At 39.7% G+C, this 27,404-nt stretch overlaps 1 protein-coding gene across 7 annotated transcripts in view; it reads left to right on the top strand.

Annotated features, from left to right (window-relative positions):
• Positions 1 to 3,394: 3,394 nt before the first annotated feature.
• Positions 3,395 to 27,404, top strand: part of LOC135502393 (neural cell adhesion molecule 2-like) — a 122,049-nt gene continuing 98,039 nt past the window's right edge. For all 7 annotated transcript variants that reach the window (XM_064795189.1, XM_064795191.1, XM_064795190.1 and 4 more), the window contains exon 1: positions 3,395 to 3,534. In XM_064795189.1, coding sequence (XP_064651259.1) covers positions 3,420 to 3,534 — 115 coding nt within the window. In that variant the 5' untranslated portion in view covers positions 3,395 to 3,419. The remainder of the gene's footprint in view (positions 3,535 to 27,404) is intronic.

Here is a 27,404-nt window from a genome sequence, read left to right on the forward strand (position 1 = left end):
AAGTTGTTATATTTCACGAGCCACAAGAGGTGGATAACGAAAATCAATAGTTCAGAGTGTTGATGGATATCTTAGCACCACTTCTGACACCATGTTGTGTCAGGATGGGTCGGAAGCAATTGGAGTTAAGACGATCTTTACGAACAAATATATTTATTGATTCTCAAGAGCTTGAAGGTAACAGCGAGTGAGAAATTCCGGAAGGGCCGTGGTGGGCCTTGAAGACACCAACAGCACAGTCACAACCTGGCAAAAGCCATGTAGTATCTCCAGTTGGGTAAGTATGAGGACCATGTTGCATGGCCTGAATGTGCCTGAAGACAAAGTCGCAACAAAACTGGCAATTTGTCATAAGAGTATTTTACTATTGTCACAACCAATCCAATGGTGAAAATGAGCTGGCAAATAATGTCCCAGCGAATATTGAGACACAAGACAATCACTGTCACTGCCAAAGCGATGGTAAAATAGGCTGGCAAACACTGTTCAACAGCACGCCTCCTCGCCGTTTGTCGATGTTGACATCTGGTGGTAATAAATGGAACTGAAATATTGTCTTAATTTCGTGAACATTTCAGTTTTATTTCTTACCACCAGATGTCAACATCGACAAGCATTGACAACCAAAGTTTTTATTTCATTAATTCAAAATACTGTAAAAATGGAATAATGAGAGCCAGTTTGAGATAAGATAGGATGATGCTCAAACGTCAAGGAAAGAGCATTGACAACCAAGGTTTTTATTTCATTAATTCAAAATACTGTAAAAATGGAGTATATATAATGAGAGCCAGTTTGAGATAAGATAGGATAACTTGTACAAATGCGCTGTTGTATATATTTTTACTACAGAGAAATACAGAGATTAAGTCATATGAACACATTTCGTATTTCATTTTTTGATTTACTCGTGGTCAATTTCTTTATGTCCTGTTTCTGATTGCTAAATGTGAACAAAACGTTTTCTCTAGGGTATGTAAAGCTCTCAGTTGTTGTAACACCAAGACTTGCATCGTCCACATGTATCCTGAACTCTGAACATCACAATTTTGCATGCAGCTAGCCAAATACATGTATGCTGAAGACAGTGTCACAACCTGGCAAAAGCCATGTAGTAACTCAAGTTGGGTAAGTATGAGAACCATGTCGCATGGCCTGAATGTTCCTAAAGACAAAGTCGCTACAAAACTGGCAAGTTTTCATAAGAAAGACTCTGGAAACTTATATTTTAGGAAAGTTTTGTCCGTCCTCTCTGATAGACAAAACTGGCACGTTTATCATGAGAAATACTCTGAAAACTTACATTTCGGGACAGTTTTGTCTCTCTCACTGACAGACATCAACAGTAGTGATGCCTGGTGTTACCTGGCAACACTAGCAAAGAAAGAGTTACATTATGGCAGCCCCACCTTGGTCCTTGTCGTAGGAGGGAATCGTGAATATGCAACGGTCCATAGTCTATGTCCCAACGAGTATTGAGAAACGAAACAACCACTGTCACAATCTGATGGTAAAATTGACCTTCTAGCATAAGTAATGTCCCAACGAATATTGAGACAAGAGATAACTATTGTCACAAACAATTCAATGGTGAAAATGAGCTGGCAAATAATGTTCCAGCAAATATTGAGACGCAACCACTGTCACACCCAAACCGATGGTAAAAGAGGCTGCTGGCAAACACTGTTCCACAGTACGCCTCCTCGCCGTTTGTCGATGTTGACATCTGGTGGTAATAAATGGAACTGAAATATTGTCTCAATTTCGTGAACATTTCAGTTCTGTTTGTTACCACCAGATGTCAACATCGACAAACGTCAAGGAAATACCACGGCCTATCATTTACGCGGGAAGCCTTGGCGGGAATCGACGTGCGTGTGACATTGCGAAGTGGAATATGAGGGGAGGGACGACCGTGTCTGCTGCCGGGCTACGAAGTAGGCTTAGTATTCTAGCCTATATAAAAACTAATAGCATTTTGGATATCACAGGACGTCTGCTATCGAAAATACTGTAACGCCGCCGATGAAATTCAACAAAAAACATCTTTTTAAAAACGATGCGGGCCGATTTCGTCATGCGCGAGGGGATGATAGACTAAAGATTTTTTTATGGGGCCTAGTTTGGTTTGATTCATACTGAACTTTATTGACAGATTATTAGAAAAAAGTTAGATTTGGCTGAATTCCCGCTCAGAATTCCGGCAAAATCGGATTATTACCAGATGAAAGAAATTGAATATACATGTATATGAATTATGACACGCATCCTGAGAAATATATGTAAAGGTATTTTTTCTTCGCCAATATATAAGGATAGCAAAAACCTCGTAAAAAACCTCTTACACCACTCAAAGTAAATGAGATGCCCTACATGTACTATCCTACCAGAAAGTAAATGTCCACCGTTTTTTAAAAATATCACGGAGATAGAATAAGATAATTCAGCAGAGAATGGTATATCTAGTTGGTCATGTATCTGTTGTATTCGGGCCTAGCTAATCATGTCTCTTCATTATGTAACAGGCAATTTTAAAAAGTCCAAAAAGTAACTTTTTCTTTTCTTTTCTTTTCTTTTCTGTTTTTTCTTTTTCACAATGTATTGGTAAACGAAGTTTTTTTTGCTTTCATTACTAGAAAATTCCTGCTAAATTCCTTATTTTGAAGATTTGTTTTAGCTCGCTAAAGGTGATTGTTTTTTTCAGACAGCTGGTGACCTTTGAGAACACCCCCTCATGGTCAGCAATGCAGTCGGTCAGGGTCTTTATGGCCAACTCGGCTCATACATGAAGGATCGGGGGGGGGGGGGGGGGGTCTTTATCAAAGGTAACGGAAGAGATTACAAAAATAACGTAAAAATCCTAAGCAAAAATGTGCATTTGTCATGACTGTCAAATATGGAATTGCAAGAGCCGAAAAATGATGGTCATAAAGCACAGTTCATGGGCTCATTTTAATTTTTGAAAAGGCACATGAAATAAAAAAAGTGATTTTTGGACCTTTTTAAAATTTTTTGTTACATAATGAAGGGATGGAATTAGGTGTATCCAAATACAACAGATATATGACCTACTAAATGTCTGATACTCTGCTGAAAACCACATTCAAATATCTTATTTTATCTCGGTGATATTTAAAAAACTCTCTCGTAGGACTGTTCATGGCGGAGTAATATGGATAGATGCTGGACTATAAATCATATCAATAATTGGACAATAAGGGCATACAGTATTATAAAAATATTCTATCGTCTCATAACACTGTGAAAAATGAGTTCATATCAATCTAACACAAATGATTTATTATTCTATTCATGATAATGCGGCGCACTATTTCAGCACATGCGCATGTATCGGGCGGGAGTCAGACGTCTCATTATCATTGGCGTTGCTTAACGAAGACTGCACTAGTCGGAAACGCATGTGGATTTTTCCCGAATTTCTTTCTAATGTGGAGGGAATCTTAGGAAAAACTATAATGCAACGAATGCAAATTCTGGTGGCCGTTTTCGGCGTGGCTTTAATGTTCCTATCAGGTAGGAATTTAATCGAATTTATCTGTTGTTTGTGCGAAATATCTATTAAAATGACGGCAGAATTTCATCTGTCATATCTAGATGACATTTCCATTCCAGTGAGGTCTATAGGCGCGATAAATATCATGATACGGGGTGGGCCATCCTTTGTGCATCTAATAACAGTGTCCCATGCCAATTTAGTGTCCCTTATTTCCATCAAATAAGGCGTCTTGGTTAATAACATGATACATGTAGGCTATCATTTTAGCGACGTTATACAATAGGCGTTATAACTCCTTATTCCGAAGTGCGCAATATCAGGACGCGTGTGCTATATGGATTATGCGCCTGCTTCATGAGTGAAATTTACAATAGTGCACATTTCATTGTTTTTCATATGCAGCGTACGTGACTCATTTCAATTTGAGTGGTTATATGGTTCTGTTATAACCTTGCTAACAAATGGTCCATTGATCGTTGAAAAATGATAATTAGGGCTCGTTGGCAATGGAGTCGGAAAAAGTCACCTTGGATATATATTGTGATAAAGCGGATTGGGTGTGGTATAGTTTATCATGCTGTTGAGGTTTTTGTTTCATTCATTTATTGGCACTTTGCCTAGTAATGTGGAGCTGGACCTGCTACTTCAGTAATGTGTGTGTGTGTGTGGGGGGGGGGGGGGGGGGGTATGGACATTTTCAGTCGAAGAATTGAATTATCCCTCAAGAATGAAAGAGAAAATGATGCTGTTTGATCTGCTGATGTAGGTATAAGAGCCCTGTCATGATTCAGAGTGTCAGAATGTCAGAAAGGCCAGCTCTGCACTTTCTTTTGTTTAGCCTATGCTAGAGATCTACATTGCTGGTTCCCACAGCCTGGACCTCCCTAAAAGGACAATGGAACATAAAACTTGCATGCAATGTTGTCATAAAAAAACATCTGTTCCTGATTGCTAATGATTTATGATATGCCTGCCTGCCACACCCCAACAAGGAAAGCACAATCACTCATTATTCTCATTATTTACTTTGATCATATCATGACCGTTGTTCTTTATAACCTTCCTTATCTTGTAATCAAAACTGACACGCTCCAGAGATTTTGCTGAAAAAAGTTACAATTTTGATATAATTGTACAATAACGAACCTATTATGATAATGCATTGTTGGCACTTGTGTAGTGTCCTCATTAAATCACAGGTGGAGGTTTGGGTTTCAAAAAATGGCTACTGTGTGTTTCAAAAAATAAAGTGACACAATGTCCTTTTTAAATTTTAAAAGTTTTAGCCCAAAATCAGTAATAGGACTTTGGAGATCATTCATAAGCAGAATGAGATACATAATGAATAGTGTGCTTATCATGTTGCAGGTTGAGGCTTGGGTTTGATGGGATTGCTACTGTGTGTCTCAAAATAAAATGACGCCTATCTTTTGTGGAAATATTTCAAAATGATAACCTTGAATAAGTTAGAGGACTTTGAAGACCCTTCATGATTTGAAGAATGCAGTGAATAGTGCTTATCATGTCACAGGGAGAGGCTTGTGTTTCATTGGGATGCCTACTGTGTGTTTCAAAAAATAAAGTGACACATGTCCTTTTTGAAATTTTAAAGGTGTTTTTGTTCCCTGCCGGTATTGTTCTGAGAATAAGAACAATACTATTGTCTTGATAATTTGAGCTATGATATTGAAGACTATAGGATTGTATAAAGATAGAGAGAAAGCGTTTAAAAATTGTTTAAATTTGTTTTTCAACATTTGGCATTTATTTCAGGGTTAACTTTCAGATTGAGTATGACTAAAAACACATTCATGTAAAATTAGTGAAAATTGCTGACGATGGTTTTGAAAAGGGAAAATTCTTTAATGTAGTTTGACTGTTGCAACAAACCTGAATGTATGTAGGCTTTCATGAAGAACAACACTTCTTGGTTGGGACTCTGTAGTTTCTGAGATGGCCCCCTGACCTTACTAGGCTGCTAGATATCTTGCACAGCGGGTTGGTTTTATTCACAAAGATATTTAGAAATCTGATATTTTAATTGATTTTTGAGCACAGATGCTTTCAACATTGAAATGTTATACTGAAATTACAGGAATGTTTCCAGAACTTGGGTTCCATGGTCTGGCCGATCTTGATCTGCCAACTTAATTTAATTTTTTGCTGTTCTTTCTGCTCAAATAACATGAAAGTTCTACTCTGTTAGAAGACTTTTTTGTTGTTAACTCTATCATGTCTATCAAGAAGTCTTTAGTCAATAGTCTTTTGCAATTCTTGGCTCTATGCGGATTAAGAGTATAAGGAGGGGGTAAGTAGGATAACTCTCCTAACCTCCCTTTTATAATAAGACCTTGTCGTTGTTAGCTCTGTCAAGAATTAATAGTCTTCCTCAACTCTTGGCTTTCACCAAGATTTAGAGTGAAAAAAGAGGGGGGGTGGGGTACCTATTTTAACATTCAATACATGTATATATTAGGCCCTTGTCCCAATTTCTAAGCAATTTCTGATGGGATTCCAATGCAATCCTCTAGGTGCCCCCCCCCCCTGAAATTCTGACAGTGAATATAAACCCATCCTGGCGATCCTGAAAACAGATAATTTCTCCCTCTATATAAAGGGAAAGTTTATCAACAATTATAGCTAAAGAATTTCTCATTATGGGTTGGATAGTGAACAGAAATTAAAACTAAGACAGATGTACTGTATGTTGGGTGTAGCAATAAAGAAATTTATTTCTTTAGGGCTGGGCAGACTTATGCAAGTATCAATTCGTGTCTTGTACCCCCCTCCTCAAGGGTACGACACCTTATCACCCTATAACGACATCTTAAGGCTCAAGCATCACCCTTTTTTCACCAATGCTACTTTTTCTTTCGTCAAGACATCACCATCAACAATATATCAGTTATCACCATCATGTAAAGTAACCGGACTAATTTTACTGGGTAAGACTGTATGTTCGACAAGACATCGACACAGTAGCATCCTTATTCTTTCCAGCTTCGCCAAATTTTCACTAAAGGAAAAATAAATACTACTCAAGCATCGGCAAAGATTAGTGGTGATAGCTTAACTACCCTTGAGGAGGGGGGGTACAAGAAACGAATTGATACTTGCATTAGAAGTGCCCACCACTGTGAAATTTGGTAGAATTCTTGCGTATTTTCTGAGTCTGTCTTTGTTGCGCAATTTCTGCCCTTTTTTGACAAAACTCCTCTCTGCCCCTTCCCATGGAAAGAAGAGAATACTCTGCCCTCTTGAAATCATGGCAGAAGCGCTTACAGTGATCACTCCTCCAGGCTATTCTGTCCTTTCTTTTTTTGAGATGGCCCCAAATAAGCAAACAGTCGTAATCAAAACTATCCAAATCAGTACCAGCCATTTCCTACTTCACATTCATGCCCGTCAGTGAAATATCAACACTTCTTAATGAATGTAAATGCAAAACTAGTTTTTTGGACCGATGATGGAAGCTTTGAGTGAGGAATGTGAAATACAAGTCTTAAAGGTTGGACTGTTGATATAAACGAAGTTAACTTGTTTATTAAAAAGAAAGGCAGCTTTGTCGCCAGAAATATGCCAGGTCAGAATTTTATTTGAAGCCAAGATTATCTCGGCAGGTTTTCCTACACCCAGTATATATGTAGGTTTATAGAATTTTGACTCTTTCAACTGGTTATCAAACCCAAATATACCTTGCCTCTTCCAGTTGGTTATCAGTTCTTCAAGGGATTTCCCTCTTCCAGCTGACTATTGTTTCTCAAGTCTTGGCACTGTGGCTGACTCCAGGGGCATAGGCTGGGGTGGGGTGGAAGGGGGGGGGCTGGGGTGCTAGAGACCAAGACCTGATTGCTTAAGTTTCACACTAGATCTTCATATTCATGTTCAGTCGGAATGAGAAACCCATTGATGTACACTTTTTGTACAAACTATACTACGGGATTATAGAGTTGTATCTTCTTTCTCAGAAATTTTTACAAAATTATCTAAGCACTTGGACAGGTACGTTGTAATAGCAAAAACGCTTTGCCATAAAACACACAAAAAACTACCAATATCGCAGGTAAACCAACCATGCTTACTATAATTTTTTCACACTGTGGTTTTTCACATAGGAAGTGCTGTCTTAATTTACCGCAAAATATCTTTTTTGGAGGCGTGACTCATGAATTTGTTTGAGTACCTCCTGAGCCTGTAGCCTGTAGCCTGCTACTCAAAAATCTCTGGCGAATCAGGAATAATTTGATCATCAGATCATCGACTATCGCCATATGTCCCCGATTTATCATTTATCAAACTCTGAAAGTCCTCAGAGTAGCCATAAAACCAAAGGGGGACTATAGGCAGGATCTGGTGGGTTAAATTGGCCATCTTGGGAGACTTATATGCACAGAAAGGGGACTGGGTCATTTTAGATTCAGCCTAGTTTAATATATTCATTGTTCAAGTGTGAATAGTTTTGATGTACTGTTAGATGGGAGAGACCCCTATTGGCGACTTTGTGTAACTTTATCTTGCCTACCTAGCTGCTGCCTGTATAGTCCGTACACTTTGATTCCAAAACGAGCACCCAGATCTATAGCATTATTGATCATCAGTACTTGTTATCATCTCCTGAGTCTGTTCTCTGTCTTAACCAATCAGGAGGGCGACCAACACGCCCGGTCTGCAAAAAGCCAGCAGGCCCTCGACAGTTCCAATCTTTTGCTAAAGATTTATTTTTCCCGGAATTCTCTGCCGCAAGTGTAATACTCTAAAAGCACTTTCTTGTTGTTGACGTTTTATCACCTTCCTTGTCATCATCTCGCAGGAAAAGTAGGAGTTGCTTAGAAATTGTACGCAGTTTGCCCGGCATGTTTGTATCAGATTCTGTTATGTGTATTGATTTTTCAATAGAAGACACCCACGATGATGTTCTTTCTGCACGATATTTAACAGGAAGTACATTCTGTGGTGTTGGTGAGGCACTGCTAAGATATGAGACGTGGCTCTGGCAAAAGTAGGCGCTTGACGAATGGAGAAGAGGGATGAAAAATGGAAAGTGAAAAGAATATTCTTTCTCAAGTAGTTGAAGCTATGGCATGGGCTGATTGGGTACATAATTACCTTTAACTTGATAAAGGGATATCACGATCGTCTGAGAAATGATTGAGTGTGGACTTCAGAGCAGGTCATTTGTTCAAGTTTTAATTTTTTTGAAATAACTCATCAAAGATTAGTTTGAATTACTCAATAAGAAAACCATTAGTATCATCCCCTTATCTGATGTTTTACTCACCGATAATAACCTTCAGGTAGCTAAAAGCAACTTTACAAGTTCATATGACTTTCCTCAAGAAAACAAATTTTGTGAAAAGAATGGCACTCTTTCTCCCTGTTCTCCATATATAACAATTACGCATCTACTTCTGCCATGAGCAGGCTAAATATTACCAGTTTCTCTAACTAACTGGTAAGAGTGAGTCCCTTTGAGCTTTGTGCCTTCATGTGGCCTCTCCTCCTCTGAGATTCAGGCTCTTGAAGGCTTGCTCCATGGAGTGATTCAAGCTGCAATTTGTCAACCCATTTTTCAGCACCCCATACCACCACCCCATGCGAACAACTAACTAATCAAAGTTGAGTCCCTTTGGGCTTGTGCCCTTGTGTGGCCTCCCCTCCTCTGAGATTCAGGCTCTTGAAGGCTTGCTCCATGGAGTGATTCAAGCTGAAATTCGTCAGTCCATTTTTCAGCACCCCATACCACCACCCCATGCGAACAACTAACTAATCAATGTTGAGTTCCTTTGGGCTTGTGCCCTCATGTGGCCTCCCCTCCTGTCTGAGATTCAGGCAATTGAGGGCTTGCTCCATAGAGTGTATTAAGCTGAAATTCGTCAGTCCATCTTTCAGCACCCCATACCACCACCCCATGAAAAACAACTAACGAATCAAAGTTGAGCCCCTTTGTGCTTGTGCCCTTATGTGGCCTCCCCTCCTCTGAGATTCAGGCTCTTGTGCTTGAAGGCTCACATCCTAAGCGAGATTACCATTAGCTGAAATTCATTAACCCATCTTTCAGCACCCCATGTGAACAACTAATTCAAGTTGAGTCCCTTGAAAGATTGGTGTTGTCACTGTAGAAGATGTCGTCAAAATCATCCATCACTGACCTTTCAAGATCAAAAACCTTTCCTTCCAACGTCAGAACTTTAAAAATCGTTTCCATGGTTTGCAGGTTTTTACCTGTCAGTCTGACATTCTGTTGTCAGTTAGGGCAGGTTTGTAAATAATACACTGATTTCAGCATGCTTCTTTCATAAACTTGCACATGTTTTGCTGTTGGAATCTTAAAGGGACAACCTAGGCACGAGATATGTTGGTTTTTAATCCAAAATGGCTTCCAGCAGGACCGTGTCTTCTCGAAATAGGATATTGAAAAAAAATCAATCAATCAACTGCAATGAACAATGCACTAGTATGGGGTGTAACCTCTGGCCTACCTGAGATTTACAAGTCATGTCCAAAACTACCTCATAACACTGGCGAAAATCATTATTAGAGATCAGCGTTGGTGTGATACTACGGGTGGCGGCACATGGTGGCAGCAAGGGGTATTATCCTCTTGGCTAGGTAAATCCCACGCCCAAGTTGTCCCTTTAAGTAGGTACAAAATCAGCTTCCAGGTAAATGAAGCCTTGTTAGACTTCTTAGAGGAAGTTGAACGTCAGGTGTTTTCAGCTTGACGGGCTAACTGATGTTGCCTTGAAATTCTTTTCAAAATGCCAAGTACTTTCAATGGACCCGTCGTGTGCTTGAAGGGGTATAATGCAACTCGTATTTAATCGTGGGTCAGGTAAATAAAAATGCAAGTATACTTGATGCAATAGCGCAGTTATCATTCATGCAAACTTGCTGAAAGTTGGTATTGATAGTATTTTTGTACTGTCTATATAATGGCAATGTGAAATTTGATATTCAGTACGTCTTAACACGTGACAATAGGAAATTTCCTCAAATTCAACTAACTAATTTCAAATTTTTAACGAATGATGTATGCTTTTATAGCTTTTCATCAACCTATGGTCTTCTGAGGAAAGGAAAGTACTGTTACGCCTGCAATCTCTAACATGGAAGGAACAGTGTATCTTATATGTTTTGAACCTACGCCTTCTCGATCAGGAGTGTGGCACCCTAACCACGAGACCATCATGCCATAGTGATTGTATACTTTTGTACGAAGTCGGCCTGTTTAATATCCCATCCCAACAGAGTGTGATTGCATCTTTTTGTAGACAAGATAAACCTGACATTAGTCTCCAAGTTGTTGATATCTTGCTAGCTTGGCTTCCCACCTAACAAAGATCATCGTTGTCAGACGTTTGGACGAGTTCCAGGACCTATGATGGGTATTTTCCCCACAGCTTTGCCGCAAAATTCAATCGACATGACATCATTTGTGCTGAATAGCTCGGCACTGCAGTGGCTTCAATTGAGCTAGGACGTAAACAGACACACTCCAAGCATTTCAGTACAGAACGAATCGATCTGAAATTCGACTCGTTTATATAGGAAAAAAGTCTATCCATAAACTGATGAAAATTGACCAACTCTATAGTGTACGAGTTCATTGATCATCAGAGGCGAACCACAAGTTTTTTTCTCGAGGAAAATTGATGCGATGGACAACTGTGAATTGAATTGAGAGGAAGCATTTTAAACGATGATTCATTCATGAATGTGCAGTCAATGATAGTATGATGGGTTTGGGAGCTGTGTGGAGTTGAGGCTGAAAGTTGTGTCCAGTATTGCAAAAAAAACTTCCCTTCTAAACCGCCCCGCAAACGAGCAGTTTATGTTGCTGCAACCTGCAATAATTGCTGCGATGTGCGATAAAAAAGAGGCTGAGACTGTGGTCGAGCTTTGCAAATACTTCCCTTGCACACAAGCGTTTTTTGCTGCAGTGACCTGCAATAATTGCTGCGGTGTGCGATAAAGAAAGATCACTTGTCTGCTGTAATTGCATGTTGCTGTGATCACTGATTCTTGTCGTAGGCGCCTGCGATAACAATTGCAAATTTTTTTGTTGTATGCCACTTGATTGCAGGCCTCAGTGACGAAAGTCATGAAACCAGACACAGATTCTGGTAACACACACCGGGCGTGTGCCCCTCTTATTTGAGAAAACATGCTTTGTAATTGACCATGAATTTTATGACATTGATGGGAAGACATTGGCCTGGCTCTTTGATCCCTTCGATGGCTGAGGTGTCCCCTCTTTCCCAGACTCCTAGATCCACCCCTGGATAAGGTCTGTGGACATTTCTGCAGCTGGGATTAAAAAATGGATAATCGGCACCATTATGTTATACAGGGTGGTCCAGCAAAGGACAAAAAATCGGGATAATTTAATTGGGTTGTTAGTCGGCTGGTTATGCTTTCCCTTTCACAGATGTACAGGCTACCAAGTTTGCTGTCGACCCACTGAGCAACGCTGCTCATAAAGCAGGAAATGTTGAAGCAAACAGCAGGGAACTGCGTATCCTACTGTAGGGAGTACTCTGATTGCGAACTGGAGCTTCAGGCATTTTCAAAGAGAAGATACCAGAACGATGGTATAGCTAGCTCACGGCAGATTTCCACGCATGCTGTACCTTCCAAGGTCATATCTTGGCAGTCATACCTGGCCACCCATGGGCACCTAATTAGTGTTTACTCCAAGCAAAAATGCTGGAAAACCAAAAAAGTGAGACTGAAAGTGGGGTTTCAGAGCATTAGTTGTTTTATGTTCGTCGAGAGGGGGGCCTCAGGACTTACTCCAACTCAATATCTAGGCTTGGAAGGGTCATGTTTAGGCTATATATTGCTCATGTCCTGGCTAAAGGCACCTCCAGTTCTTTATCTGTCTTGTGGAGCTGATTTCAGTACCTGCGTTTGTAGGGAGCCAAAAGATAACACAAAAGAGGTTTTTCCCTATACATTTTGAATTCAGTTGCCAAAACTCATGAACACTAATGTATTTTTTTTGCAGTTTAGGGCCTACTGTACAAAATGTCATCTCGTGCCTGTATTCTCCAGTTAAGTGACGAACAACACAATATCAAAATTAAAAATCAGTTGGTAAACTTTATGACAATTGTGGAGCCAACTAATTGCATATCCCGCATGAATATTTTATACTGGATAATTGATGCATAGATAATAGTGCAGACTGTTTGTCTTCCATGTCGCCTGGTTACGCATCATATCACATTGTTAGACAGGGGGAGGGGGGAGATGGTTCTACGTCTCCTGTTTACATAATACACTCTCAGACTGGTGGATATTTGCTTAAAGATAGTATAGCGCTCCAAGCGGTCTCAGTATAACCTCCTATAAGTTTAACTTGAAATATTAAACTGAAATTAATAAGAGTGAAACTGAAAATAAAGGGTACATCTAGTTACTTAAATTCTTGGGAATCCCCAGTGGCATTCTAGACGTCAATTCTTCATTAGTTGCTGCAGTAGGAATAGACACAGTTCACAGTTGCTAAAGTAGGAATATTCTGGAATTATTGATCTAAACTCCAAAAATAAGTCGGAGCCAGCTTTATCCTTAAGTGTTTGTTGTACCAGAAAAACTTGATATTATTCACGCTTGAGATGATTTTTTGATACTTTATATATGGATGACTTCCTAAGTTGGCGGTTGCAGATGGGACCGTTTCCAGAATTAAACCTGAAATGTTCTGCAGGGTATCTGTTCAACATTTTAAAGGTGCCATGGTCAACAGGCTGGTGCCCCGTGGCAGTTTCTGGTGTCCACTGGTTGAGCTTGGTGACCCATCAAGTTGTTTGTAGTAGTTGAAAAGCCCTGCGCTGGCTACCAACATGTTTGGCCTTGCTGTGATATCAATATTTAGTACAACAATATGAAAAAGTGTACTTTGGGTGAACATGAGAATGTCATTATTTCTCCACTTAATCTAACTTGGTAATTAATCCTAATTAACTTGTAATTAATTGTGATTATTTCGTGGTCAACGCGATTGAAAGCATTTTGTGTTGTGTTTTAAATGCCAAGGTCGTGACCTAGAAATGGTCTTGGCCATGAAGTCTGTAAATAATGGGCATAATTTTGATCTCGTTGCTCTGGTGCAATTTTGATGAATACTTTTTTAACAGCTGCAATTGTGGCGGTCAGGCTTGAAAGGGTTAAAGAAAAGACTTCCAGTTGTGGCATGTTGAGAGGGAAGAAAAAATGCACTGACATGTGGTTCCCTTTTCCAATACATCTTGCAAGCAATGGTCATGTTTCGAATAATTTATCAGTTTATACAATATCAATTGAAAGATCATTGATAAACTGTCAATAGCTCTGATTAATTAATCGGAGTTGCATCATTAGATAGATGTCTCAAGTCGCCAATCAAGACATGTTACATTATGTTGTTGTTTTAAGTCTGCTGGACCCGCCCCAGCCGCCTGAAAATTCTTTATAGGAATATATTGCCAACAATGGCAAATCAAAATAAGCTCTTCTGTCTACTTAGTCTGGAATCAAAGCAGTCACCCTAGCAGACAAGCATATTGATCTCAGAGTCTTTTGATAAAAATCAGACATTGGTACAAAATGCAATTTATCAGGAATCACTTTTTAAGCTATTGTTTGCTTGTTTCACTCCATTAGCGTTGCCTCTTGTGAAATGTGTTACCATGGTGACCAGTACAGTGTTGTTTGATTTGGGTCTATATTGGTACATTAACCCCTTGAAGTTAACGTCAGGGTATGGTATAATGCAAATAGCAGTGATCCAGTCATAGGTCGAAATGTCAGCAGTTTTTAAATGGGGCTAGATGTCAGAGTGGCTCAGTGGCCATGGTCATTGGCAACTTCAACTCAAAGTAGGGAATTGGGAGCCGAACTTGTGAAAATTTACCGTGATGACATCATTGGTGCCAAAAACTGGTTCTTTCGACCTCGATTCAAAAAATTAATTCAAAAAGACGATGCTGACGTCATGTTTCGAAGCAGTTCCTCCAGTGAACATGGATTATTACTCTAAAATATTTACACAAACAAAAATGTTGTTTAGCACAACTACACTTAGAAAAAACGTTGCACTTTAGCCTGATAGAAAAAATTGGCTTAATTTTTAGGTTTTGTTTATCACAAATGTCAAACCTAAATGGCATCTGGAATGCGGGATACATTACTACATTTGATCAGGTATATATAGACTTATAACCTTAACCCTGATAACTCTAACTCTCGAGGCAGTCCATTCGTCATTCTAGGCATTCTACTTCTTTCGTGAACTGCCCCAAATGGTGAGAATTTTGGAGGTGGCTCACTGCACACACCGTGATTGGTACTGCAGTTGGCCTTAGCCCCAGTAATAAGACCTAAGCCCCAGTTGTTTGAGGCCATCTCTGGCTCTGTTGTTGATTCCACTCCATGATCATATCATGTTACACACATTAAACAGAAATCAATACTTTTCCATCAAAGACTTTATCAATTTATTATCCTAAAGTGTGCCAGGTGAAAATAATGAGTTTGAGGTAATCTGGGGAACTGTATGGAAACAGCAGTAGATTCGTCCCTTCCATGGAACGTTGTAGCATAAGTTGTTCTTCTGCGGGTGATCCAGTGCCTTCACAGTTCGTACTTGACATGTTTTTGGTAGTTCCATAATGTTTTGTGTGATAAGTGGACATTAACACCCAGCACCTGAATCGCCCTATTCCCTAACCCCCCTGAACTTTGCACCTTGACAAATGTTCTAAGCTTCATCTATAGATAGTATTCCAACTCCCTTTTCCACACCTAACTTCCCACAACAAGCAAACACTTTCAGCTGAGCGCCAGGCCCATGGGCCTCTTGTTGATAGTTACATAATGTTTTGTGTGGTGCGCCTCTTCCTGATTTGTTCCTTAATGCCAATGTCAGGAAAAAGTTGGGAACTTATAATGTAGTTAATCAACCAGCACCAATAGTTTGTTCGGTAAGGCATCCGGAGTGGGCCATGTAGAATTAGCAGAATGAGCGAAATGACAAGATTCTGTACAAAATATGATATAATTTCATACAAAATGGAACTTAATGTATTCACGCTCATTCCGCTTATTCCGCTTATTCTGCTATTGGCCTTCAGAGTGTGTCAGGATGGGTCGGGAATTGGAAATTGCTAGGAGTGTGTCAGGGTGCTGGTTGTCAAACTCCTTTGAGGTTATCAGAGCTGTTAGTAGCCAAACTTCAGTTTCTCTGGATGGTATCTTTTTTTTCTCACTTTGACAGTTACTCCTGATCTAAAGATACGGCCAGTAGTTCTTTGTAGCTTTACGCAACATAACAAACACTATTACGTTCTAAATTTGGAAAGTATATGCGTATTAGACAAAATATCACGTATTTTTACTGTCCTGGATTTAACTCTCATTACACAACATTTAGAAGTCTTCAAGTTATGTTCCAGATATTGCAAATGTCAATATTTCACAGTATGCCAAATTTAGCACTTGTTTTGACTACGCAATGCGTATTGGTATTTTTCACTTTGTCAACACATCGATTTCAAAAAATGCTGCAGGATCTGTTCATAGAGTGATTGATTTTAGATACATTATACTAAAGTGCAAATATCTCGCCTAACTAAAGATCAATATTCAACCCTATTTGTAAACAGTTAGTCCTTCACCTCGAAACCTCAACAATGACATTTGATATTATTGGCGAAAAATGACATTATTGCATCATAATTTATTGGGAAACAATACAGTAACTTATGAGGTATTTAGAATTTGGTGATTTGCAGTGCAGTGGAACCTCCGTTAACAGAAACCTCTCTATTAAGGACAACCTCCCTACTAAGGACACTAGTTTTGACCTCAGATTTGTTGTTTCCGTTCAATTTGACCTCTCAGTCTAATCAGAACACCTCTCTATTAAGGACAGCACTTGTCAGTCCGGAGGGTGTCCTTATTAGAGAGGTCCTATTGTAATTGACTGCTTATAATGCAACGATTCAGATCAAAATTCTGATATCTTGCCTTACTGAGGTGAGTATCGATACAACGTGAACAGTGACGTGCCATTTATTGGGGAATATGACTCTAAACAGTGCTATTATGTAATGATTTATGAAATTATCTGATACTTTGAGAATTATCTAATGATTTTATTGGGAAATCATGATAAATATTGTAATGATTTTATTGAGAAAAGTTACATTTCTGTTACCAATTCGCAATTTATATCGCTGCTGTCTGCGACTATAATTACTGCTCTGTGTGACCGTGATAAAAGTTTTGGAGTGACGTGGCGGAATAATTTATATTTATAAGACAGTGCCATATCTGGTACTCCAAGAATAATTTTCTTCCACAGATTGGAATTTCAACTTTGAACTATACTCTAGTGCGCTATTATAGATTTGAACTTGAAACTTGATGCATAATTAAATAACTCTGTTTTGTTTGTCATTTAACATGATTTTATTAGATTTTGCTACTGAATTTCCATTCCTTATCTAGTTAAGGCAATAAAAAGACCTTTACTATGAAATAAGGGAATTATTAGAGTGGGGTAAATTGTCGACTAAGTGACTGGAAGTAAAGTGTCTATTGAAAACCTCTTAATATAATGTCTAAGGGTAGAAAAAGGCATCACCCATAAAACCTCTTATCAGGGACCAAAATCTGATGAGCACTTTCTGATGGTACCATTCTTTGGAAGATTGACCTCTTTGGACAGAAATCGGATGAGTACTTTCTGATGGTACCATTCTTGGGACGACAGGTTCTCTTTGGACAGAAATCAGATGAGCTCTTTCTGATGTTACCATTCTTTAGAAAATTGATCATCTTTGAACGGAAATCTGATTGCTTTCTGATGGTACCATTCATTGGACAGCAAATCTGATGACCTCTTTCTGATGTTACCATTCTTTAGAAGATTGATCGTCTTTGGACAGAAATCTGATGGCTTTCTGATGGTACCATTCATTGGACAGCAAATCTGATGAGCACTTTCTGATGGTACCATTCTTTAGAAGATTGATCGTCTTTGGACGATTGCTTTCTGATGGTACCATTCATTGGACAGTAAATGGGTGAGCACTTTCTGATGGTACCATTCGTGGGACTACTGGTTCTACTTGGCCGGAACTCTGATGAGCCTTCTGATGATACCATTCTTTGGACGACGGACTCTGTTAGTCAGGATATATCATAAGACATCATAATTTCCGCTATAGATATCCTCAGTCCTCTATGGGTTTACGTGTCAGCAACAGTCATCGCAATCAACCGGTTGCCACGTGGATGACATCATCTCATCTGTCACTGACTCAGCCCTCCACTGCAATCACCGGCAGCACCGGGCCATCTCCGTCTACCTGCATCTGATTATCACGTCCGCCCATCCCGTCTACGGCAAATTGACTCTCCGCCAAGTTTGCCGCAACATGAGCTCACAGAGTACGCATCCAATATGCGGAAAAACCGCCATAAATCTTTATTGGGCTCGTAACCGTGGGTTACGAGGCTATCTACGATGCATATATTGTTTTTGGTAATCTTGCCGGCTTAGCGTCAGTTCGCATCGCTATGGCAGTCATTGTTTGTTCATTTTATGCTCCGCTCGTTATGCAGTCGATGCATGCATAATCTCCAATTTCCCTATAAATGATGCCATTTTCTTCCTCATTTTAGATGTTGAAGTTTGTTTATGTCTTTGGCTAATCTCAACTCTATTCTGTCGATGCAATTTTTGCTGCAGATTTCTGATATAGTTTCACTGAGAAGAAATTATATTGAAATGTGTATAAAGCAACTCTTTCTATCGTTAAAGTAAGACCCCTCTGTCCTCCTACATGAAATATGTAAGGGGAAAATCACATCAGCCTGATAGTTTCACTGAGAAGAAATTATATTAAAATATGTATAAAGCAACTCTTTCTATCGTTAAAGTAAGACCCCTCTGTCCTCCTACATGAAATATGTAAGGGGAAAATCACATCAGCATTTTAACCCCTAGGCCTAGGTGGAGGGGTATTGTCATCCTCTGCGGCGTCTGTCCACTGTCCGCTGTCACATCAAAGTCCCTGGCTGAAGACTGAGTCAATTGGCACCTAACTGTAGTGGCATACAAAAATTCTCATCTGCCTTGGCGGAGGAATACTCCCTGAAGAGTAAAACCTGTGAAGAGCGGGCCAACCTATAAATTACGCTTCTCGTCACCAAGGAGTCGAATTAAATTGAAAAAAGAAATTGAAAAGTTATTCAAAATATTGGATTGCTAAAAAAATCATTGAAATCATGCACAGTATTTGCTAATATGACCTTGACATATATAAATTTCGGTGAGGATAATTCCAAGGAATTGCGTGCGATTAAGTCATGACTTGGAGCAAGGCACGCGTCTGAACCGTGACCCACAAGGAAGCTGGAAGAGTTCATACCACGAGTGAAGAGTTTAAAAAAACCCACAGAATTCATTGCAACCTCTTCCTTGTAGAATGAAATGGTGTCACTTTCACTTTGGCAATAAAGTTCGATATAACGTGCTTTATATTTGAATCGTGCCACTGAAGAAGTCAAATGCATCCACTTATAAACAGACAAAATGACGAAAATGTTTCGCATCAATTTGTTTGCCTTGTTTGCCAGTGAAGAGAACCGAAAACATTGTTCCAGAACCAAATAAAAAACATGCGACATATTTTTGCCCGAAACAATGTTTCTGTCCATCTTGTGTGCAAAATGCGAAACATTTTGAAAATTTGAACGCGCTGACCAATGGTTGCACCGTTGTTTTCGACTTGGCTCTATCATTTTGTTCGTCATGTGTGGGTGACCCCTTCAAACATTCTGAAAAAAACATTTTTGTTTAAATGGAATTTTGCCCGTTGTTTTCCCTGGCTTTAAAGGGACAATATAGGCAGCAGCTAGGCAGGCAAGATAAAGTTACACGAAGTCGCCAAAAGGGGTCTCTCACATCTCACAGTAGGTCGAAATGATTCACGCTTGTACGAGGGATATATTTAGTGCTGAATCTGACATAACCCAGGGCCCTTACTGTGTATATTTAAGTCAGCTGAAGATGGCCAAATTAGCCCCTCTGCTCCTGCCTATAATCCCCCTTTAAAGGCTAGCATAGTTTTGAACAATCCAGCCAGGGCTGATGAATTCATATTGATACATTTTATTGTCACTAATCATAGCCCCTCCTCGTCTTCAGTCTAAGTGTGTTATCACCATCTTATCCATACTTGCTGAATTTCCCTAACAGCGCCGGGACAATTTTCATAACAATTAAATCACTGGTCGCCATGGTTACGAGTTGTGGTACATTTGCCACTAGATCTGGTATATAACGTTTTGTAAGTTTGTCTCCATGGTGATAGCATTCTGAGTGGGAGCGATCTGATGAATCGTACACAGATCATGGTGAATTATTCATGGATAATGATCGCAATTTTTTTTCAAGTTGATCTGATCTTGCATTTCTTCAAGCATCATAAAGCGGGTTTTTTCCAGTGTATTTCCTGAGGATTTCTATGATTAAAAGATATAGCCTTAGTACAGTTATATAGTCCCTACAGTGTAGAAAACGTCGTACACATTAATGTGCATGCAGGCTTTAAAGGGTAACTCGTGTCAAATTTCACCATATAATATTTTAGCTGTTTTTGACAAATGACTACGTCACTTTCTCATGAATTGGTAAGGTTTTCGAATCGAAATGCACATTTTCTAGAAATTGATGGTTTAATCCCGCCCGGACGGCTCGCTATGATGCCATTTTCGTTGATGACGTCACAACATGAACATTTTTGCGGTCGCGGTGGTTTACATTCAGCGATTTTATAATAAATCTAATCAAAAATGGAAAATTTGAGCTTTACATTTGTGATCAACCATTAAAAACGGACGTATTTCCGCAAAGTTGTAAATCACATCATAGTATCACTTTAATTATAACACCTTATCTTATATTTTGACAGATGATTTTAGCAAAGTGAGTTTAATTCTCTCTTTGGTTGTGTCTTTTCAGGTGAGTTGAATGTTTCTATCATGAACATGATGAACAGAAAGTACATGTATTTCATAGTGTTCTGACGGTAAGAGATCGATACACAACAGAGATTTCTCTCTCATTTTGACATCATTACACTCCCCTCACAGTGGTGTCGTGTACACTATAAGAAGTTGCAAGGTCTGACCCAGATAATTTGCGTTTACACTATGCAAAATCTGATCCAGCCGAGTTTGACCCGAGTATGTCAATAGAACCAGCTGAAATAAATAGGGACTTGTCATTTTTGTCCAAACTCATCCACAACGCCACACGGTGGTGGAACATTGCACTTTCGGGACCAATAAACTTCCGCGACAAGACAACACAAGTGTTGTGTCACGTCACGCACATCTTTGAGAGACATCAGACACATTGATTCGTTGATCAAGGCATGTCAGACTTCACCCATGACATCATTGCACAATTTGTCCTGCGCCGTAAGTTTACTGGTCCCGAATGCTACTGCGTGGTGCTGGCATTTGGCCTTGAACAAAAGTGATAAGTCTGGCATTCAAGCCAATATAATGATTTAGATGATAACGAGCCATATCAAGCCCAAAATGTCGGCCATGACAAACATCCCACAAATCAAATTACACAACACAGAAAACGGGAGCCAAATTTCATTGATGGGCCACTGTGGTTGAAAAAACAGATCTGACAGAGACCAAATTCCATGGCAATTAGGACAACAAATTATGTCACATTTCATCATCAGATTGTGTGGGAAAATACTTTGAACCAAGGCCTGAAAGGACAATGACATTATAGAGTCCAAATGTTGTTGTTTGGGGATTATCAACTTCCGGGTAATAATTAGTCAGTTGCTCAAAGTACACACTTGTTGGTGCTGATCTCGGGCCAACTCAATTTGTTTCAATTTACACTTAAGAGAGCCTATCACCAAACGACACAGCCGAGTATCGGGCAGATTCCCACCAAAGCCTCAAAGAAAACACATTTACATGAATTTTTGATGTTTTGATGGGTAAAACATGCACAATATGGAAAATCACCGAACAGTAAAGGACTCCATTCAGGCTCTGGTTTCACTGTGCCCAAATACTCATCATCATCATCATCATCATCACCGCCATTACCTGTTTCATAAACCTTTTGGATATTTTCCAGTGGCATTTTGTCCACTATAAGATATTCTCCACCTCTGTGGGATCTTTTACTCCAAAGGGGGTATGTGATACGTCACAGAAGGCCCGAATACATTTCTATATCAAATATGAGTGAAGGATTACAAAGGCTATTTTCACAACTAAGGTGTATGTTACAAAGTGGTGCTGTGCATTCATAAAATATTGAATTGTTTTGCCCTAAATTCTCGTACAGTAATAGCAAGCCATTAGGAAATAAGAGTCAATTTCACCTCATTAATTGTGACATACAATACTTCATGAAAATGGGCGAGTTTGCTTGAAATGACTGGTGGAATTCCCGCATGTTCATTTCATGCTTTGCAACATATTTACTACATACTCATTTTAACCCACTTACTATAATGTACCAACTGTAAAGGGTGTACACACCCTATAACCACTGCATATGGGACACTCCTAATTTCCACAGTTTATTGCAGTTTTGTCAAATAGTTACTCATAAACGTGTTGGCCATGCAAATAAAATATCGTGAATTACGAAAAGCCTTGTCAGGAGCTTCTCATGCTGCAATGTACACTTACCCAACAGTAACTAGCGGCAATTGTGATATAGATACAATAAACACTGAACTAACGATAATTTCATGGAGTCATCAGATGAAAAATGTTCTAATTTCTAACCGATCATATTCTGCCTGCTCAGCACAAATCGAATAAACCACAATTTTTTATCGAGAGGTTTATTACGATAAAAGCGCGCACATCAATCTTGGAGGAGACATGATCAATCACTGCCTGTGGCGGTTTGAAAATGATTAAGAAAAATTTGTCTGACTCTGGCCATCTGTGGAATTAGAAATTTGAAAGTTGAAAAAATTGAAAGCTGGGAGCTAAACGTCTAGCTAGATGTAAAGCTGGTGGACAGCTTCCTAATCCTATGGACATAGCTACATTTAATGGTCGTTGCAGCTGCTGTGTTTGTAGGACTGAGTGGCTATCCACCCACCAAAGTATTTCTGGTATCATCGGCACTCGCTTGCAGGTGCAATAGGCATGCTAGGGCTAAACACGATCTGTATAAAAAATGCCATGCCAAATATTGCTCACGCTATCTGCGCTGCTTCAAATGTTTTCATGGTGGCAATCGCTGCTGCTGAGTTACCCTAACCCCCATTGTCTATTTACGTTATAACTGGCCATTCTTGTTGTCTTATCCTATTCCCGGCCTAGTGTCTTGTTGTGTCAGAAAACAGAAGGCGCATTTGATACGGTAATTACTTCGAGAATGCCGATAAGTGATGAAAGGGGTCATCTCATGAGTGAATCGGCCTGCATTGGGCAAGTAACCAACCTCTTGTGCATTTGTGGCATGCTAGATTTTGATACACTAGTTTCACCATTCTAAGACAGGTCCTCAATATTCGAGTATAAAGTTTATGTTGTGCACATAGCCATTCAACATGTCTATTTTGGATAGACAATGGTTGGCGACACCGAGTTGTCTGATGGTCAGGATGACATTCTCCTACTTGGCACGTTTCAATTTTGTATAGTATTTAATCAACTGGTCTGAGATTGGTGAGACCAGAGTCTATTCTGACCAAACAAAGCAGAGGTGACAAAAAATAATCAAAGGGAACATTCTCAAAATCGCAGACATGATCAATATGGTCGATTAACAGAGCCATCCGGTCTTAAGATCAGTGAAGCTAAAGTATATTGCGACCAATAAAAGCAAAATATTGGATGGAAGCACCAAGAAATGATCACAGGGGCAATCTCAAAATCGCTGATATGATCTATATTGGTCAATTACTACTAACAGAGCCAAACCTTTGCAGCAGGCCGTAGCGCAAATAACGGTCTCGCCATTTGGTAAATATTTTATTTGCTGTGGCCAAACACCAGTCACACTGCATAATAGACTACTTACATTAACGAATGCTGACCAGTTGTTCTAGGGGTGTCATCTAAAAAGTGTAACTAAGTCAAATCTTCTTTTCAACCATGACTTCAAGTTAAACCCTTGAAACATAGTGCCTCATGATCCTGCGGTAACATCGGCTTCTACAGTTTGGGGAAAATGTGGTTTTGAAGTATAGTAGAACCTCTCTATTAAGGACACCCTCGGGACTGACAAGTGCTGTCCTTAATAGAGAGGTGTTCTGATTAGAGAGGTGTCCGCTAACAGAGGTTCAACTGTACTGCAGTACAATAAGGCAGCCGTAGCGCAGTAGAAGAGAGTCGGCCTCATGATCAAGAGGTCGTGGGTTCGACTCCCGGTCGGATCACTGCTTGGTTCCCCCACTGGTCGCGTTCAAGTGAGCGCCTTCTGGTTGCTCCTTGAAACCCCTGATTGATTTCTGTGGAGATTGGGGTAATAATATGGTATCCCAAAAGCCCATTGAGCAGGAAAACCTGGAAAAGCGCTATTTAAGAACTCATTATTATTATATTTAATATTATTATCTCTCTTCCGTCCTCTATCTGGATTGACCCCAGATATGCATGTTTTTATCTCCCATTTATCCACTATCTTCACTCCGACTATGACGTGAAATGAAACCCTTTAAACATATTGCACCATCGCCCTCGAGCAACAAGGTTCAAACAGTTAAATCAGTCCATCTAATCAATCAAGGAATGATTCATGGACTGACGTATCGAATCCACGATCTGCAGATGCGCAGACACTGTCCATGATCGCAGAAACGTCCTCCGTGGGTTGACTGATGGCGGGGTTATCATCGAGATAGTCTGTATCATGTTGGCCGTAATCACTAATGTTTGCATGGCGGCGACACATGGGTTGCAGCCGCCATTACAAAAGGAATCATAGGGAGTCGCCATGGCGATCGATCATCGCACGACCTTGACCTTTGTTGGTGTGTCTTGCCATTATGTCATGTTGATTATGAGAGATGGGCAAGAAACGAGAAGTGTCCACTCGAAGTGTGACTCATGTCATCGGGGTGTTGTCTCACGGATGTTACGACTGTTATTTCGTCCTTGGGATGTTGATGCAGTACACTTTGTCATATTATCGCTTGCAGTCGGTGGGGTCTGTTCAGTCAGTTTCACAAAACGTAGTTTGATATTATGGGACAATTTTGACCTTAGAAGATGGGATGTTGGTTTCTTGGGTGAGGAGTATCATGGCCTAGTGGTTAAAGCTGCTGGCTACCTCGCAATCGGGCCTGGCTTTGAACACGGTGAGAGCCCAGGATGTATTTCTGGATGAACCGCCGTGGGTTTCAAGGATTGGAAACTCCTTGCGGTGACACTGAGCCCATGAAAAAGAATTGAAATAACTCATTCTTGCACATCTGCAACTGGATACAACACTTGGAAGTTTTGTTCCATTCTGCTGACTGGTAGTGATTCGTTTTGAGTCCTCATAGGAGTATACTGCAGAAATATAAAATAAAGTAAAATTAGCTTGTTGTCCAGCTTGATATGTCATCTTGAAGTCCTACAATAGTGCATGCAACTTGTGAGTTGTGTAGTTGTCATTCCAGCAAAGCAGCACATGCGTATATGATCACATCAGCATTGCCTGTGGCACAAGAACCTCCGAGAAATCATTGAAAAAACATGTCCAGTTTCTCTTCTTATCAGCCTACTTTATCTCTGAGATCACCACTGGTGCCTTGAGCGCGCCAGAAAAAATGTCTACGCATAAAAAGCTGCCTATGGTAACGTTTGATGTTGAATGATAAGCGATCGCGTTTCTGTACTGCATCAAAGATACCTGCAATAGAATATGAGGCTGGCGGAAAAAATATAATGTGATTGTGGGAGGTTTGGTGTTTTTGTAGGATGAAGGAAATACAAATGTTTTACAACGATACGTGACCACAATGGCTTTGTACATTTCTTGGCCGAGTTGAGTGGACAATCTACCCATTTATCCTCATTTGATATTTAGATAATCTGTCCTGGGCCATATTCGATATATTCCATATCGCCTCTGTCCTCGATCTTTGAATCGAAACGTTACCTGTAACGAGCACAACGTCCATTCCATTGTTCAAAATGAACGCTCGTTTCATTGTCGATCCGCTCGGACATAATCTCTTTTGATTAGTCACGGGACTTGTCGTAACCATGCACGGCAGAATCAAATTAAATGTGACGCCATAAGACAAAGAGACGCATGGATGCTGTCGGCGATGGCGTCTGTTGTCCAACGCGGGAACAACAGAGTCGTTAAAACAGACTAATTAACGAAGTCACAATCAATAAGTGAAGATGTAATTGGAAGTTTTATGCTATTCACTGAATCGCTGACTTATCATGATTTGGATGATGCGTATTCAAATCAAAATTATTCATAAAAAAGTCGATTCAATAGTTTTTGGTTGAATGGTGATGACTCAATTGAGTACACATGGCAGGATTCTCTCACAGTCAAGTGGGAGCGGTGTTACACAGGCAAAAGTGGTGTTACACAGGAGCGGTGTTACACAGGCAGAAGTTTTCATCATAGAGGACAATCTTTGGCCCATGGTAAAATATAGGATGATTGGCACAAACCGCGTTTTATATCGGATCCCCATCATAGATTCTGTGACGAGCTATTAGACAATACAACCTCTCTATTAAGGACACCCTCTGGACTGACAGACGCTGTGCTTAATAGAGAGGTGACCTGATAAGAGATATCATATCAAATGGAAACAACCAATTTTGGACCAAACCTAGTGTCCTTAATAGATGGGTTGCCCTTAATAGAGAGGTGTCCTCTATGGGAGGTTCCACTGTAGTTTCAATGTTGTTTATTGAGCTAGTATGTTTAGACTCTTCCTGGGGATGCTGCATTGCAAATATTTATGACGCCTGGTGAAATAGATTGTATGCAGTTCTTTCTAGATGTCATTTTCAATTGGTACTAGCCCCTGGCCTGGAGCAGGGGTTAGGCTACATTGTTTATAGCTATCAGAAATGCCTCATCCCTTGTGGGTGATTTACTTCATATGACAAATCCATTGCAGAGTATACATTGTGTTCAGAGTATCAGTCCGTTCCAATGTAGATTTCTGAAATTCTGTGTACATTAGTGTATACACCAATATAGAAACTGTATTGGTCGGTATGACCTGATTGATTTGAAACATAACTTATAAAAGCTTGTTTTATTGGACGTTTCCTAGGCGATGGAGATATGACTTATTGCTTGTTTTCCAAAATTGTGATAAATTGCTGTTTCTCTTAGTTCAACTGGAAAATATGTGTGTGGCTTCGTATACAGTGGAACCTCCCTTAGCATACACTTCTCAAAAATAGGCTGTGTACGGACCCGGTAAATACCGGGTACGATAGCGAATGAATTGAAAGAATATTGTAAAGAGTTACACCTGTCACTGTCACTGTGCTGCGATTCTACAGGTAGTTTATAAATGTTGAAACAAGCCAAACAAAACGAAACAAAATAAACATTCTGAACATGAAATTGAAGATCATGTTTGGATGCAATATGATTGCACTAGCGTTAGGTTGATATTTTAGTTTGGCCTGTTTCATTTGGCTAGTTTCAACATTTACATACTACCGCTTCTACACTTTGTATATGTAGAGTAAAATGTACAATGCGATTGTGTCGGCTATAAAACGTGCAATAAAAAACCTTGGCCTAATTGATGAACTGTTGACTAATTATCTAATTATCGCAAATTACCTCTTTTGTCTGATGGTTCTGAGTGTCTCTTAACCATAGTTGACCCAAAAATTGCTA

Source organism: Lineus longissimus, chromosome 18 (genome assembly GCF_910592395.1).
Source record: "Lineus longissimus chromosome 18, tnLinLong1.2, whole genome shotgun sequence".
Taxonomy (NCBI): domain Eukaryota; kingdom Metazoa; phylum Nemertea; class Pilidiophora; order Heteronemertea; family Lineidae; genus Lineus; species Lineus longissimus.